The following is a 13,547-nucleotide window of genomic DNA, read 5'->3' on the forward strand; positions in this document are numbered from 1 at the left end:
ATCAAGGCATGCCCAAAAATTTTCTGAAGTGAGCTGCGCTGACACCACAGCCAAGTTATTTTAGTGCCCAAAAGATCACCACACTCATCCCACGTGAGAGGTTTTGTACTTTAACATGGTGAACCTTTTATGCGTGGTGCGCCGCATGTGCTTTTGGACATCAGTTTAATGGCACTTCCTATCTTTAGCCAGGGTTATTTCGATAGCGGGTTGACAGATCTCAACACGCTCACCTATCTCACCACAGGATTTAAGCTCAGTTAGTTACCAGGCACAGAGTGGTGTGGGGAGTTTATTATTAGCCTGGAGCTTGCCACTAGCCAAGGACAACGCTGCAACCATGTCTCCAATCTTCATCAGGTGAGCAGAGCTACAGCTCTGGGCCCTGCTCTTTGAGAGGGTGTGAAGGCCTTTGGATGTGTCCAGGAGGGCAACCAGTGGGTGAAAGGCTGAAGGCGTGTCCTCGGGGAGTGGCTCAGCATGCTGGGTTTGCCTCCTTTGGAGAGAAGGGGGCTGAGGGGTGACCTCATGGCTCTCTGCAGCTTCCTGAGGGGATGTGGAGAGGGAGGTGCTGACCCCTTCTCCCTGGGATCCAGGGACAGAACACCTGGAATGTCTCAAAGCTGTGTCATGGGAGGTTTAGACTTGACATGACGAAGCATTTCTTTACTGGCACAGGCTGCCCAGAGAGGTGGGGGAGCCACCACCCCTGGGGGTGTTCAAAAAACCTGTAGATGTGGCACTTCAGGGCACGGTTTAGGAGGCCTGGGGGTGTTGGGTTGGGGGTTGGACTTGATGATCTTAGAGGTCAAGCTTAATGATTCTGTGATTCTACCGAGGGTGGTCAGACACCGGCACAGGCTCCCTGGGGAGGCGGTGGATGCCTCGAGCCTGGCAGGGTTTAAGAGGCATTTGGACGATGCCCTTAAGAACAGGCTTTAACACCTGGTCAGCCCTGAAGCCGTCGGGCAGTTGGACAAGATAAGCACTGTAGCTTCCTTCTGACTGAGATATTCTAGTCTGTTCTACAGCCACAGCGAGCTGCTGTTGTCCCTGGCCCATGGTGCCCCAGCACAGCTGGTGGCAGGACAGACTGAGGCAAGTGGCTTGGCCAAAGGGGAGATGACATTTTTTGTAGCACTTATGGTGGTGCTGCTGCTTGTGTTCCCCATGGCGCTGCCTGGGTGAAGGTCACCCTTTGGCTTGCAGGCTAAAGCCTGGTGAAGAATAGGAGCTGTGCTATTGATAAAGGGGGAAACTCGGACAGAATGTTGTTCTCAAAGTATGTGATAAGCAGGAAAATGAAGGGCTACCACTTGGTTTTTCTTCAGGAACAACATCCCTGTTCCTTTCTCAAGCACATTACACTCCATGTTATGGTTTATTTCCATATTCCAATGATGTTTGCCAAAGCACTCTTTTCGTGATATCTTGCTTGGGCAGGGGGAAGCTTTTTTATCTCACTGAAACACTGAGAAAAAGCCTTTCAATAGAAAAATCAGTAAAACTATTGCCACGGATATTTTACTTATCTTTCTAGGAAGGGAGGACACAGATGTGTAAGAAATCTGTGGCCTTTCTACAAACTTACCGGAAGCATTTGAAAAAGCAGAACCTCCCATACCTACACTTCAGGGTTGCAATGGGCTTTCGGGCGCCTCGATGCAGGGTTTTGCCAAAAGCACATAACCTGCTTGGGGGCAAGCTGCCCCACAGGACCATGCTGGGGGCAGGCTACCCAGGGGTGGAGAGGTCTGTTCTCCACAGCGTGGGTGCCTTCGAACACCTTCACAGCAAGTTAATGGGAAGCCTAGCGGCAAATAGGCTGCACCAGTCCTGCAAGGATGCCTTAGAACACCTTTTGTTTCAAACTGAAACGAGGATGGTGTTTTCAGTACAGATTCCTGAAGTTTCCTAAGGTAGCACTGTTTAATACTAGGCTGCTGCTCTCATGCCCTGAGAAATCCCACCCCTTTGCCTTCTGGCTTTTAAGACCAGAAACAGAGCTATTCCCAGCTCTTGGGGTTCAGCTGGCTGGAGAACAACAAATACTGGGCTTGTTTGGGCTGCAAAAGGCAGAAACAGAAGCTTCTGTCCAAATTTCTCACCTTGGGAGCACTCGGCTGCTGTGTGAAACAGGCTGTGGTATCTATGTGCTGATTTGTTTTTGAGCATGAAGTGAGAAACACGGTGAAGCCGAGGCTGACACAAAACTGTTTTCACACCAGCACTTAAAAAAAAATATCTGAAGTGCTGTTTGCCTCAGAGAATCTCGCTCTTGTTAGGACATCTGGACTGGGTCTCCAGGCCAGCGCTATCACTGAAACCAAAGCAGTGACACACAGAAGGAGGGTTGAGGCTGCACAGTACGAGATTTCAGGTGCCAGGGCTGCTGTTGTGTTTTGGGGGAGTTTTGCATCTATTTCTACTACAGTAAAGGTGACTGGTGTATTGAAACAGGACCTCAAAAAAACCCAAGATATTTTAAATTGATTTTTACTGAACTCAAGAGACAACATTATAAACAAGCCATTACATAAAGACTTAATAATGGCAGCAGAACAGAAGCTGAAGAGTCAGTTGTTTTCCAAACACAGGTCTACTTGTTCCATTATAAAAATGCATTTTCAACTTATGTTTAAGCCAGTGGAATATAAAGAAAGAGAAAAAAAATCCTGTCCATCACAGACTCGTGAATAAGTTACCTTAATTTTTCAATTATATACAAAAGAAACTTTCCAAAGGACAGTGTAAGAAAAGTTTACACAAATAAACCCTCATTCTAAGTATTATTTACATCTTTCTGTACACAGGTCTTTCAGCTCTTCCAGGACCCCGAAAAGCAAGAAGGGAAGGTGTGACTATCCAAGTATAGGAGCAGGTGGTTTCCAGCTGTCAGTCCCTTACGCTTCACCCCCTCAGGAGCAGGGACGTATTTACCTAGAAGCAATTGAAAAGCTTGTTCTGAATATCTTCTAAGACTTGGTTGTAGAGTTCATCTCTAGACTTCAGTCCATCTAAATAAACTGAAAGAGATGGAGGTTTCAAGGCTGTAGTTTCTGATCAGAAAAAGATTTCTGTAAATTAGTTTTAAAATATTTCATACTCTATTGACTGAAACGACAGCTTGTTTTCCAACTGGAAGAACAGAGCCATCCTGAAGAAACTATGGCCCTCAAAATCACATATCCCATTAAAGAACGTGGGTTTTCTTCCTTCCCCCGCTATAAGTTCTTATAACACAGAGGGGAAGTGTTCCTAACTATAAAACTGCATACATTTATCTGAACAGAAAGTAGGCCAGGATTACAACTTAGTAGTAAAAATAGTGCCTTGCATCATTACAGTTAGAGCTTCCTTGAATTAAATTACTGACTTCCTTAAAATCCAAAGTACAATGCCAAAGGATTTGTATTTAGGGAGGCTTACCGACATCAACACCGCCATTCTCCATTTCTTTCCTGTGTTTCAAGTACATGGGCCAGACGTGTCCATCAAAGAGACCGGGGGGGTCAGGAACGGTGTAGTTACGTGTGCTGCAAGTATCAAAACGGAAAAGAACATCAGGGCTGCTGGGATTATGCGGCCTCTTGCACACTGCTAAAGCCTGAAGTTCCTCTGGCAGCTGCTCAGCTGCATTTGGGTAAAAGCTGATTGTCACGGTCCAATCTCTCATTGACATTGGTCTATGTTTTGTAATAAGTTTAAGCACTCAAAGCGAATACAGAAGCTACAGGCAGCTGATGAAGGCAAAGCAAGCAGTCCCTGAGGGTTTGCTGATGCTCACGGGGGAAACACACAATGACTCTGTTCCTTTTGCACTGATGTGCTGATCTTCATAAACCCTGCCCCCACAGGGGACAGCTAGTGCTTCAGAAAACGCCGCATGAAAGTCTCTTTCTCTGATTAAATTAAAATTTTAAACCATAATTCCAACTTCAAGTGACACCAATGCGTCCCGTTGATAGTACTGCTGAGGTTGCCTCTGGAAGAGAGCCTCTACTGGAAGGAGGGTTGAACTTACATCAGAGAACCTTCTTACCTTCTCCTCCTTTTGCATTCATCATATGGAACCGCCAGGTAGTAGCGTATGTCGAATAGGTCTATCAGTGGTCTAGGGCAGGGTAGAAAGAACGAACCTGTTTATTTTTTTCTGACAGAAAAAATTGTTAGATCACCCCCTAAAGCCATGCAATCTTTCTGCCTGTCATGTTTCTGTCTATTGTAGACAACAGAAGTGTAAATGTTTCCATTAAGTCACAAGCTAAGGTATGGTGAGTTTATTAGTAGCTATAGAAGATGGAGAATGCTGGTTTTTGTAGGTCAGAATGGCACGGCAGGTACTTTTCCCACCCACATACCTGCTACTAGTTACTGTGGAGGATCAGACATGGGGCTAGGAAGGCCTGGGCTGTGAAACCTGACTCTTTCTAGATCATTTCAAACTCTGCTCGCAGTAGACGTGAACTGACTTAAACTGTCTGGCCTGTTGTGCAGAAGCAAGCTATCAAATCGTGCATGCACACACAGATTTGGTATGAAGCAACTCATCAGCTTGTGTTCTTTTCCAGAATATGAGCAGTTAGCTCTACCGTGGCTTACTGCGTTGCACCCCTATTAGGCTGAAGAAAATAAAGCCAGAAAAATCCTGAAAGCAAATCTAGTTCAAACCCAGAGGGAATGAGGCTTCCAAAAGTCTGCTGAGGGTTGCATAAATGCTTAATATAGTATGAACTGAGTAAGCTCCGGGTCTGTGGATGAGATACTCCCTCTGGACTGGGCAAAGGCTCCTGTTAACAAGACAGGGCGCTTCAGAGGTATCTGTAACATTCAGGAGAGATATTGAGAGTTACCTCCCTGGGGACAGGCCAAGAACATCGGGCAGTTTGCCAGTGCGATCTCCAGTTGGCCATTCCCAGTATGGCTAGTCCGAGACTGCCATTTTCAATTTTCCATTCAGTTTGGAAAGCCAGAATGGTGCTGCTTGTCTTATGGTACAGCTTATAAGCAGCTCCAGTTTTGCTAAGCGTCATGCACAGCTTGTTCTCTTGAAAGAGTTCTGTAAACAAAACTCTAGTTTGCAGCCAAGAATCTTTTGCTCATCATGTTTAGAGCATGGGATTTTCTGAGGTTTATGTATTTAGCTATTGGGAGTTTTCTCTCTTCACTGCCAGTCCAGTCTCCCTGTCTTCCTGCCAGGCATTTCCCCCCACATAAAAAAAAATCAAAAGTAGTTGGTGTTTACTCCAATGTACAATGAACTACTAAGCCCGATTCAGTCAGTGTTAAACAAGCATGTGTATCACGAGAGACCTATTCCCAAATTCCAGGAGAGAGTCCAAGTAGGGAATGCAGAAGGGATTATTTTCTTCCCATCAACGACCTTCTTGGGTCAAGGTTTATGTTCTGGGGTGGGAGGCCAGGAGGGGAGCCTGTGCCTTCACCGCTGGCAGTATTTACAGGTTCTGGTCTAAAGCTCCCCAAGCCCTAGAGTTCAAGGGCACACCCTAAGTGGGAGCTTCCTCCGTTACCCTGGGAAAGTCACCTCGGGCACCTCACTTTTACCAGCATTTACTGGGAAATTTTATGTTCTACATGAGAAAAATTCTTAACACATGATACTTCAGAACAAGACAGGAAGGGTGTATTAGTAAAAAGGAGGTTTTAGCCCTGGCACCGGGGATCTAGTGCTCTTCCCTGGCAAACTGTTAATAGTCCCCCCAAACCTTACTTGTAATTATAGAGCAGGAAGCCTTCAATGACCAATATATGGGTATCTTTGGAGGCTGGCTCTTTAGAGCCAGGCGTAACATTCACCCCGTGGGAACGGGCAAACTTCACTGGGTTCTCAATCCACGCATGTACAGTGCTCACCATTGCCTCCATATCCAAGGAGTCCAACACTAGTTAGGAGAAAGGGGGTGGGTGGGAAAAAGGTATGCAATCAAATACCACGAACCACGTAGGCTTGAAAGTATAATATAGAATGAACTTGTAACATTGAAGTTACATAAATTTACTTTTAAATCTTTAATAATCAAAAAGAAATACTTAGGAAAATATATACATTACTGCATCCTATAGCGAACACTGCTCTTACCATCCCATTGTTTAAAGCCGTCTTCCCCGACTTCTATTTGATCTTGTGGCTGAAATATAGTGAGCAATAAAACATTGCTGCAAACTCAGCGTGATCAGTTACCCAAGATCCGATCACAACCTGGACACTATGCAACACATAACAACGCAAGTGTTCACTTAACAAAACAATCACAGACCGCGCTTGGACTACATTAAATTTTAAGTTCCCATCTTTCACCAACCCCAAGAACTTTAAAACATTTTCTTTGCCACTTTGGGCAAAGAGTTCTAGGTTAATAATTTGATACCGTATTGTTAGCCAAAATACTACAGGCCCCTGTTTATAAGTCAACACATAAGAACTTAAAATGCAAATCAGTGTTAAGTAACCGCTAAAGTTTACATGTTCAGTAATAGCTACTTTAACTCCTAACGGCTCTACTAAAAACACAGGTCAGCATAGCACGGCTGTAGATGGCTTAATTACAGCTTTATTTGCACTAGCATTTACAACCTAAACACACTAGTGAGAAGTTAAATATCTTTATGGAAAATTCCTCCTTTACTTTAAGGGCTCATATCTGACCAAATTTGTGCACAAGGCTTCTGGCAAAGAGGCGCTTCCAAATGCATGCCTTGTTCCGTTTCGGATGGCACATGTTCCTGCAAAGGCAGGGCAAAGTGACTGCGCAGCTGCCGATGCTGGAGCATCTTGCACGTCAGGGGACACCGTGCAACTACTTTGAGTATTATGTTGCCATGTCTCTCAGACTTCCCCGTATGGTGGAGCTCAACTATATTGTAAATCCCATGAAATGGCTGCAGCCAACAGGGTTAATAACACGGATCTGATGTGCCCCCTTCCCCTGCAGATTTCCCAGGCTTGGTGCAGCAGGCACCGAAGCCAGCAAAGGTGTTCTGCATTCGTCTTTAGCAATCTTTGAATTTGGTTTCTGATACAGAGCTGCCAAAGCTCCCCAATACAACTGTCTTTCTGCATTTTAAGCAGTGTAAGGGTGCTTAAATCCTCAAGCATTATTTACAAGCAATATTCTTATTTATATAAAACAAGGAGGAAAATCCAACATGGAGAAAGTTATTTGTGCAGAGTACAGTAAATAGCCTCTAACTTAGACTTGTTAAAACTAAAGGGAGCTTTTGCTACAACTGTTCTGTGCCTAGCTCCAATTCTGTGAAAACTGGCAGATACTGACCCTCACAAATGTCAGTATCTCCTCACCTGTCTAAAGTAACAGAAAAAATTATATATAGTTATATTTAAAAAGAAAAAAATCAGAAAACATGTTATTCTAAGCTGTCAAAACTTACCTGGAAAGCACGCACAACTATATAAAACTTACAGGGAGACCTACTACACCTACCACTACATGTACAAGCAGCAGTTGATATTTTACAGAAGTAGGGAGCTCGGCTTACCTTGAAGAAGTCATCCTGGTGGACCACACAGCAGTTTGGGAGTACCTTGACGAGCCTGTTGGTCAAGGTGGTTTTGCCACCGTTGGTGACTCTGCCGGGAGCAGTGAGAGAGAGGTGTTAGGCCCGCGTTAGGCCCGTTTGAATTTCCCGCCTCGCCGCCGCGCGCTGCCCGCCGATTGGCTGTGACCTCGCCCGGCCCCGCCCCTTCCCCGCCGGCAACTGGCCGCGTACGGCGCGCGCGCGGGCCTGGTGGCCCCTCGCGCCGCCCCCAACGGCTGGGCCGGTTCCCGCGCGCTCAGCGGCCGCGCTGAGGGAGCGCGGGGTCGCGCCGCCATCTCCGCTCCCCGCGGGGCGGCGCCCCGGTCCGGCGGGGCTCCCCCGCTCCGGCCTCCCGCCATCCGCCAGCGGAGGGAAGCCCGGCCGGCGCCTCCTCAAGACGGAGGCGGCTGCGCGGCTCCAGCCGCCGGGCGCCCCTGCCCTCCCTCCAGACGTCCCGTCAGCCCCGCGGGGGCTCCGGTGGCCGCCGGCGCCTTCCCCGCTGGGGCGCGGCGGGGCTGCCCCGGGCAGGGGCCGGGCAGCTTCCCGGGGAGGTGTAAAACGCGCCTTAGCCGGCATTCATTGCCTTAAAACACCCTGGCTCGTTAGTAGGCTTACATTCGTCAGCTTAAGAAGCCGCCCCGTCAGGCTTGCAAAAAGTGCTTTTTAAAAATGTCTTAAATGAACTATGAATGAGGAAGGCTTGCTCTTTTCTCAGAGAATGAGTCAGGCTTCCTTGTGCCTGCAAAGCCTGTTGTAATACAAAAGGTCTGAATAATCTTTCTCTCCAAAGGAGAGAGCTGTCAAGATTGAATGTGCTTTTTTTTTATTTAAAGTCTATAAAAATCTGGCACTGTCTTGAACCCATGCTGTAAATCCAGGTCTTGCCTGGTGTCGGCTTTGCAAGCCCTCTGCAGCCGGCAGGGATGCGCCAAGCTCCGCCGGCCCGTCCCGAGCACACACGCAGGCTTGCTCCTAAATCCTACTGTGCTGGAGAAAAGCAAAGCTTTTTGCACAAACCACCGCCATCCCCCGACCTTATTTGAAGCACGATTTTTTTCCTCTTAATCTTTGAGATAACCTTTTAAAAGTCTAACTTAATATTGAAAACGTCCTTTTTCATAGCTGAGGCATACCGCTCCCTCATCTGACCTACAAAATTACCTGTAATGCTTTCTACTTCAGCATGCCTCCTGTTAATGTTATAAAAGTTTTATATTCGCCACCCTGCGGAGGTCTCTGTATTAGTAAAAGTATGAATTCAGAGTCAGCGAGCTGCATCTTTCCTAGAACCGTGTAAAATTATTTTGTGGTCATACATAATCGCCAAGTCTTCAATCGTCTTACATACAACAATTAAATGGGAAGAAAAAGCTATATATATAGATATGCAATGTTAACTGGAACTTACCCTCCGATGCCTATGATGTACTTCATCGTTGTTGAGTTGCCTCCTTCACAGGAATGTGGTGAGAAAACAACAAAAAAAAAAAAATTTAGAAAGGCTGAAGTTACCTCCCGCGGAGCAAAGCCGCTCCCGATCCTTTCCCCTCTCTGTCCCGCACTCAGCTCTGCCTCACCTTACTATTTCATTGAGGGAAAAGGCGGGTTCGCCTGTAATTTATAGGGCCCGGCTGCGGGGCCCTTCCCTCCCGCCCGGCGTTTCCCCGCCCCGCGTTTCCCCGCCCCGCCTGCTGATGGAGAAGCCCTGTGACTATCATGAGCCCAAGATGTCATATTTTCGAGCAGGGATTAGCCAGCCCTCACCTCGGCGGCTGGGGTCATGCGCGCTGCCGCTGCACCTGTTCCCGCACCCCTCGCGGACCCCCGCTCCCCTGCCCTCGCTGCCTTTGCTATAAATAGCTCTTTGGCAAGCCCTTCCTTTGCCTAAATTAGTAATGGGGTGGGTGGAAATGTCACCCCTTTTCACAATTCCTTTGGGAGTTCTGGGGAAGGCACGGAGGTGTGTGAGGATATGATTGTCTTTTTTGTTCCTTGAAATCAGACAAGCTATCTCTTTCCCTTCCTCTTCATTTTTCCCAGTTCCTATCTGATTATTTGAAATGGCATCCAGGAATGTCAGGAGAAGGAATTTCTTTTGTTTGTTTCTTTAAGCTTCTGCTAGGGAAGGCAAGGAACTAAATTTTCATACTTTCTGCTCCTTTTAGTGAAGCTGTTTGAGAAAGGAACATGCAGAGGCTGATGGGTGAATCCGTTCGGACCATTTTCAACCTTTAGGAGGAAATTTTTGAACAGCTTATCCTTTATACATTATCATAAACGATGTTAGCTTCCAGAGGCCCTCCTTCTCCACAGTTAAGTCGTGTAAGGTAGCGCTTTTTGAGGTAAGTTAACTCTAGCCAGACTGCTTCCTCGAGTAATGTACACGTGGAAACTGGGCTTTAATTTTAATTGTTTCAGATGCTTCTAAAATCAGGGCTGTCCTGAGAGATGTTAGGTGAAGGTAGGGTTAGCAACAGTTCTGAATGTTTTTTTCAGGTGAACATGGTGTGAAGTATATAGTATGCATTTTTAAATGATATCTTGTCTAATAGAGCTTAAATCATCCAAGCCATCGTGTCCCTTTGTTCCTTTTTTTAATAATATCAGTCTGTGGAAGTATTAAAAGGCATACTTAAAGGTTCCTTGTCCTACAGTGGTTTGTAAAGTCATTGTAAAAAACTTTGTAACACAGATATCTAGGTGTGTGGTGTCCTTAATTTAATTTGTTAATTGTAACTTGTTGTTAATAAAAATTTGTTAATTTTTTTTTACAGCTTTGGAGTCTGCAGAGCGATTCTTGCGTCGTGCTCTTGTGCTGATAGACAGGCGTGCAGCGCGCAGCGAGCGCTGGCGCGGGGCTTGCCCCGGGCTGAAGGTGAATACAGAAGCTGTTATTACAGTGGGGTGACTTCCACTGTGCTCGCAGGAGTAGACGGATGCTGTTTCAAGTTTTTTCATAGTGCCTCCCTAATTTTCTCACTGGCTACAAAGTACTGTCCCTTGAGCTTTTCAGCTCAAGTGTAAACCCCTCATATCAAGAATTTAACCACCAAGAATCTGAGGAAAGCGCTTTTGAAGGAGTATTCCTCAAACTGGCTCCTGAGGGCAGGGCGGGGTGCAGCTCCACACCACGGGCTGCTCCAGGCTATCGAGATGGACTGCAGGGCTGACGCTGCCTCAATGCGCAGGGGTACGTTTTGTGGAGCTCTCCTGTATACAGTGGTTTTGGGCAGGAGGTTCTGTAAGTGATACGATGTCTGTAGGAGCCTGTAGCACATTTTAGTTCTGGTAGTTAACACCATCTCTTTTAGCCCATGTGGTACCTATCCTATGGCTTAATCATCTCGCACATTATTAATATCCCCAGTATTTTGTGGATACCTTTTCCTGAACTTGGGTAATTGCTTGACATCATTAAGTTTTGTTCAGAACAACTGCTCCCAAGCTGTATTTAACTTGAGTTTTCAGGCCTGAAGAAGGGTTTTGTGTACTAATACCTTGTTTGTCTCACCCCAGCTATGTCTGTTGATCTAATAAAAGACATGGCTTTTCCCTACAAAGCTATTTTATGCGCATCAGACGTAATGTCAAGGCCCAGTACTTTGATAAAATGAGCTGATCATGAGTAAACACAGTCTGTATATTAGAAGATTGGTACCTGTCAGAGGTGTGAGATTCTGGAAGTCTTGCAGTGAATATATTGGAGGCAAGAAAAGAAATTGGCTTTAAGGTAGAGCCTGGTAAATATATAAATGGGATTATAGTGAATGGTCTTTTCCAGTCTACTATGCTGTCTTAATTCTGTGTGTTTAATGAATAGACCTCAGCCGGTGTTTCCACTGTAATTATTATTTATAGTCAATGCCAGTACATTATTTGCTTGTTCCTGGAGACATCACTTGCAAGTTACACTTTCATCATCATTTCCAAATGAAATGATCACTGCAGAGAAATATGGAGCTCCAATTCTTGAATATGAATGAGAGACGACTCTCAGGGAGGTTAGATTTCCAGCAGCTGCCCATCACTTCAAGCCCAGCGTTTGCCATGGAGAGTCACCAAGTCAGCCTCTCAGCTGGTGTAAATTGTCATTGTGCACTGAGGTGGAGCAATGCTAATTTACACCAACTGAAAATCTGACCTAAGATTAGCGCTCTGCTCAAGTTTTTCATGACTTTCATAGTGTTTCTCTTCTACCTGTGAGCTAAGAAGGTGTCTTGGTTAAGAAAGCAAAGAGTGTGTTACTTCAGCGTTTATTTTACCACATTTGACCTCATGTGCCAGGCAAGAGCTGGGAGGCTCAGAACCTGTAGGAGAGTTAGGAGGCGACGCTGGTCTCAGCTACCCCTGATCCAGTCCTCTTTCACATTGCAGTTCTGCTAATGCAAATATCTTTGGAACATGCCATCCTTGAGGTGAGGGAAAATTGTATTCAGCCCTGTTGGATTTACAGATATGAGCATGCTTCAGAACTACAGGCTGGGTTTTTGCATTGAAAAAATGAGTATTTGGCCTAAGAAGGTTCAAAAGAAACAATACATTGCTATCTAGTATAGACAGCAAACAAATATTTGCGACAGTAGCAGCAGCAGTTCCAAATACAAAAATATTTGGCTGAGTTGTCTTGGATCAGTGAATTCCAGGACAGTGAAGTCCCACTATCACTGTAAAGAATGCTAAAACTCTTTCTTCTAGAAACAAGGAGGAATGAAGGACAGAAGGCACGGGGTTTTTTGTTGGTGTTTTTTTTTATTTTAAGCTCACAGTTGCAAATCTTGTCCTTGCAGCCCTCATGTAAAACCTCATTTTCTAACGCTTTTCTTCAATGTCCCCCAGTTCTCCTGCATCTGTGTCTGGCTTTTCCTGAGTATGTTTTTAAGCTATTTGACATGCTTTTTCTATCACCCCTATTCATACTCGTGCACCAAACATCCAGTGAAATTGTGTTCACCCACGTAGCTCAAATTCCCAGATTCCTGAATGGCCTCAGACTTGCTGTGCCTTTAGGTGCTGGCATGTGCCTGCCTGTATTTGGAGATCTCCAGCGTTTCAGCTGTCTGCTTCCCTAAGAACAAAAAAGACCTCGTACAAAACACTGTCTGAAATGAATGGTGACAGTTACACTTCCCAGCTACAACAAACTTTGCCCAACCCGTAAAAATATGTCTATGCAAATGCCAAGTGTTCATAAATGCTTTTTTTAGCAAGGTATGTTAGCCACGTTTCTCAGTGAGTTATGTGTTGATCATCTGAAACTTCCTTTTTTTTGGGCTTGTTTATCCTGCAGATACGTTATCTACTTGACACTTTACTAATACAAATACCATTCAACAGTGTGCTTCGATCTAAGATAGAAAATATTCCGTCTCTTTACATTCTTTTTAGAATACTAATGTTTACCAAAAGTGTAATACTAATCTTCTTTCTTAAAACTTTAGTTAAATTTGGGAGAAAACAGTTTAATATTCACAGAAGGGTCATGATACAATTTCCTTGGGACAGTTTAGTTCCTGAATGTCCGCTGACCTTTGTGTTGCACAACATGACTCATTAATTCTAAAGCTTTAATTCAGACTTTAAATCCTTCACTAATCATAAGACATTGTTTATGGTATGAGCAGGGTTATGCCAAGGTTCCTTCAGGTAGAGACAGGAGGGGGGAGCTGGCGATGGCGTACCAGCTAGTGGAAGGACAGGTAAAGGAGTGAGAGTAGTTTTCACTTGCGAAGTTTTAAATCGTGGGTTTATTTATTCTTTGCAGAGGGAGTCTTTCTTCAAGGCTTTGGAAGCTGCTCATGTCTTGACAATGCAAGAACTGTCATACCCCCTCTGGAGGAAAGTAGGCTTTTATTTTAAACAAAAACAGGGTAGAGAACATCAATGGAGCGGTACTTTACTTTTAATTGCCAGTAACTAGAACAGCTAATAGTAAGGAAAATCAGGCTACTAGAATAACAAGCTTGAATAGTACAATGCTTAACTAGCTGGCA

The 13,547-nt window shown here is 45.2% G+C and overlaps 1 protein-coding gene across 4 annotated transcripts; it reads right to left on the bottom strand.

The window, feature by feature from the left end:
* Positions 1-2,480: 2,480 nt before the first annotated feature.
* On the bottom strand, positions 2,481-9,134 carry NMRK2 (nicotinamide riboside kinase 2). Of its 4 annotated transcripts, none has more exons than XM_075076809.1 (7): positions 8,966-9,134; positions 7,519-7,609; positions 6,101-6,149; positions 5,732-5,903; positions 4,043-4,114; positions 3,430-3,536; positions 2,481-2,940 (listed from the first exon to the last, which is right to left on the bottom strand). In XM_075076809.1, the coding sequence occupies exons 1-7, from the start codon at positions 8,989-8,991 to the stop codon at positions 2,819-2,821; spliced, it is 639 nt and encodes a 212-aa protein (XP_074932910.1). In that variant the 5' UTR covers positions 8,992-9,134; the 3' UTR covers positions 2,481-2,818. The 4 variants fall into 4 exon arrangements, with proteins under 4 accessions (XP_074932910.1, XP_074932907.1, XP_074932908.1 ...); XM_075076806.1 differs by having other exon boundaries at positions 2,481-3,026; positions 8,966-9,128; XM_075076807.1 differs by lacking the exon at positions 4,043-4,114 and having other exon boundaries at positions 8,966-9,131.
* Positions 9,135-13,547: the final 4,413 nt, after the last annotated feature.

This window comes from Phalacrocorax aristotelis, chromosome W (assembly GCF_949628215.1).
Source record: "Phalacrocorax aristotelis chromosome W, bGulAri2.1, whole genome shotgun sequence".
Lineage (NCBI taxonomy): Eukaryota > Metazoa > Chordata > Aves > Suliformes > Phalacrocoracidae > Phalacrocorax > Phalacrocorax aristotelis.

Excerpts from the sequence above, each read along its gene's own strand:
- NMRK2 (XM_075076809.1), bottom strand. The coding sequence starts at position 8,991 with ATGAAGTACATCATAGGCATCGGAGG. Across the intron at positions 3,537-4,042 it reads GAATGCAAAAGGAGGAGAAG|CACACGTAACTACACCGTTC; the intron begins GTAAGAAGGTTC and ends TGATACTTGCAG. Across the intron at positions 2,941-3,429 it reads GAATGGCGGTGTTGATGTCG|GTAAATACGTCCCTGCTCCT; the intron begins GTAAGCCTCCCT and ends AATTGCTTCTAG.